Source organism: Coffea arabica, chromosome 1c (assembly GCF_036785885.1).
Source record: "Coffea arabica cultivar ET-39 chromosome 1c, Coffea Arabica ET-39 HiFi, whole genome shotgun sequence".
Taxonomy (NCBI): domain Eukaryota; kingdom Viridiplantae; phylum Streptophyta; class Magnoliopsida; order Gentianales; family Rubiaceae; genus Coffea; species Coffea arabica.
The window spans coordinates 1,638,901-1,641,336 of NC_092310.1; the positions used below are offsets into that span (position 1 = coordinate 1,638,901).

The 2,436-nt window shown below is 38.2% G+C and overlaps 1 protein-coding gene across 1 annotated transcript; it reads right to left on the reverse strand.

The window, feature by feature from the left end:
* Positions 1–311: 311 nt before the first annotated feature.
* On the reverse strand, positions 312–1,762 carry LOC113735873 (F-box/kelch-repeat protein At3g06240-like). Its single transcript, XM_027262867.2, has one exon. The coding sequence runs from the start codon at positions 1,595–1,597 to the stop codon at positions 659–661; it is 939 nt and encodes a 312-aa protein (XP_027118668.2). The 5' UTR covers positions 1,598–1,762; the 3' UTR covers positions 312–658.
* Between the last annotated feature and the right edge of the window lie 674 nt (positions 1,763–2,436).

Below are 2,436 nucleotides of genomic sequence, written 5' to 3' on the forward strand. Positions count from 1 at the left end.
ATAATCCCCCTTGGTTAATAAATAATTTTCAACTTTACATAAGAGTATTTTTGATATTTTAAGTGACTCCGTTACGAATGATAATTTTCGTCACTTTGACACTTTAATTCAAATCATGAGAGGGTTATGTATGGATTTTGAAACTATAAGGGATTATATAGAAAAACACTAAATCACATGAGGGTAAAGTGTAATTTGTCCAACTTTCTAGGCAACGGGAAGCCTTGGGGAACTCATTCTTCTCCTCTTTAACTTTGATATAACAAGAACAAAGAAGGTTCAGAGAACAAACAGGCACCAAGTAACAATCATAAAGTTCAAATTTCTAACATATGATTCAAATGAAAAGACTTATTGTAAAAGCTAAGGCATCAAACCAAAAAAATACGACCAATATTAAACTCATCTAACGAGCATGATTTTTCCAATTCCCCATTTGATCTCCAGTTCAGTTCATTCGACGACCGCATAGTTCACCGAGAGCAACCAAACTTTCATGATAAATATCAGCTTGCAGGGTGGTTGGAAACCCATGAATGTTATATTTTGTAAGACTTCCTCGATTATCACCTAGGACAGCACATGAAGCCAACTGTCCATTGCTCATTTCCCAAAGCAGTTTATTACTGTTCCACGAAGATAACGGGCAGTCGATTCCTCAGAGTGGTCCTATGGAAAACTTTTTAACCCAAGACTCCTGCACGCCGTACTCCATCATCACCCATATGTCGAAATGCTGATCCGAAATTTGACTCCCTGTAATGTCATACCATATCATGGCAAGTGAATTGTCCAAGACAATGAGTTTCTGAATGCCATATTCTCCTTCAGTGTCTGGTGCTCCATCAGGAAATTGAAATTCTCGAAATTGCTCAGTGCTCAATTCAAAAGAAAGGATCTGGAGGGCAAAAGAATCAGTAATTAATGGTGTGCACCAATGGAAGCATCCATTAAATAAAACAGAGAAGCGCGGGTTATACACCCCTTCCGGCAGTTTGACGTCTGGATCGAGTTCTCTCCAAGAATTAGTACTGAGACTGTATATTTCAACCTTGCAGGAATTAAGATCATAATTGTATTCCTTAGGAGTAATTCCTGTAAAAGTGATGATCTTGAAATCGTCACTGATTGCATCAAACCCAAACCCCATTTCAGCCACCTGGCAAAAATACCCTTGTGGGCAATGAAAGGGAGGATCAGGGAGTGCAAGAAACTCTCGAGTTGCAGGATTGCACAAATAAATACCACCCGATTCATTACTTTTAAGACAAATTATGCCATAGCATGTGCCGACCAAAATCATATTGACGTATGTTGAGTACGGCACCTCAAAATCAGGGGCCACAACCTGGAGAGATAAAGATTCATCCTTTGAATGGAATGATAAAACAATTTTTCTCTCATCCTTGATGAAGCGCTTCACCAGGATGGCACCTTCCTGATCGCCGTTCTTGGCTCGAGTGACATGCAAATGCGTGAAACGGGGGCTTTTGATCAAAGAGCACCAAGATTTGTTAACGCATTTGAATTGGAACAAACATTTCACGGGTAATCTCACCAAGATCTCCATCAGGATGTCCTCCGGAAGAACATCCATTTCTGTGAGTTGTTTGGTCAATAGATTGATAGCAGAGGAGCAGAAAAATAAAAATAAGGTTGCGAAGATAAGGGTTCATCAAGAGGTCTCCTCATTTGCAGCTTTCATCAAGGCTCTCCTTTCTTCAGTGGGATCATTTCCTCGCGAGTAGTGAGAAGATTTATTGAGTGGATCGCTACTTGCTGACTTTATGATTAATTGGGAATAGAGTGAACGGCCGGAATGATCGCTCAACTACTCAAAATAGCATCCTTTGGTTATCAAACTTTTTTTGTGACCAAAAAGATCATTAAACTCCTTAGTGATGAATTTTAGTGAACGGCAGAGTCATTTTACCGAATTTTAGTGATAAATCATCTGCTTACAAGGCATTCACTCATGCAGGAATATTTTTTAGGGGGCAAAAAAGTCCAACAAAAGGATTGCTATTCATTTCACGTATTCATTTCATATATTAATTTTTCCCTTTTTCTGCTTTACTTCGATATAGAACTCATGATTTTCTTGTTCTCATAACTGTTTGCTTGCATCAAACATTTGGGCTTGGCTCCGCATATATAAGGCCTAAGAGGACACAGTTAAAAGAAGATGATGAAAAATCTTAATTAACTAAATTTATCTCTTGGTGCTCCCTCTTATAGCACTTGAATGAGCTAAGGATTTCATTTTTTTAAATGTTTTATTTTAAGTGTAAGTGGAAGGGTTCAAACTCAATATTTCTCACTTATACTATTTCCTTCGAACCATCCAATCCACCACTCCCTCCCCTAGTTAAGGCTTTCATTTGATTCAAAAAAATAAAAAAAAGGGGTGGGTTGTCCTTGAACTTAATTAGAAAT

What these genes read in the sequence shown, in the direction of transcription:
- LOC113735873 (XM_027262867.2), bottom strand. Translation starts at nt 1,597, where the DNA reads ATGGATGTTCTTCCGGAGGACATCCTGATGGAGATCTTGGTGAGATTA.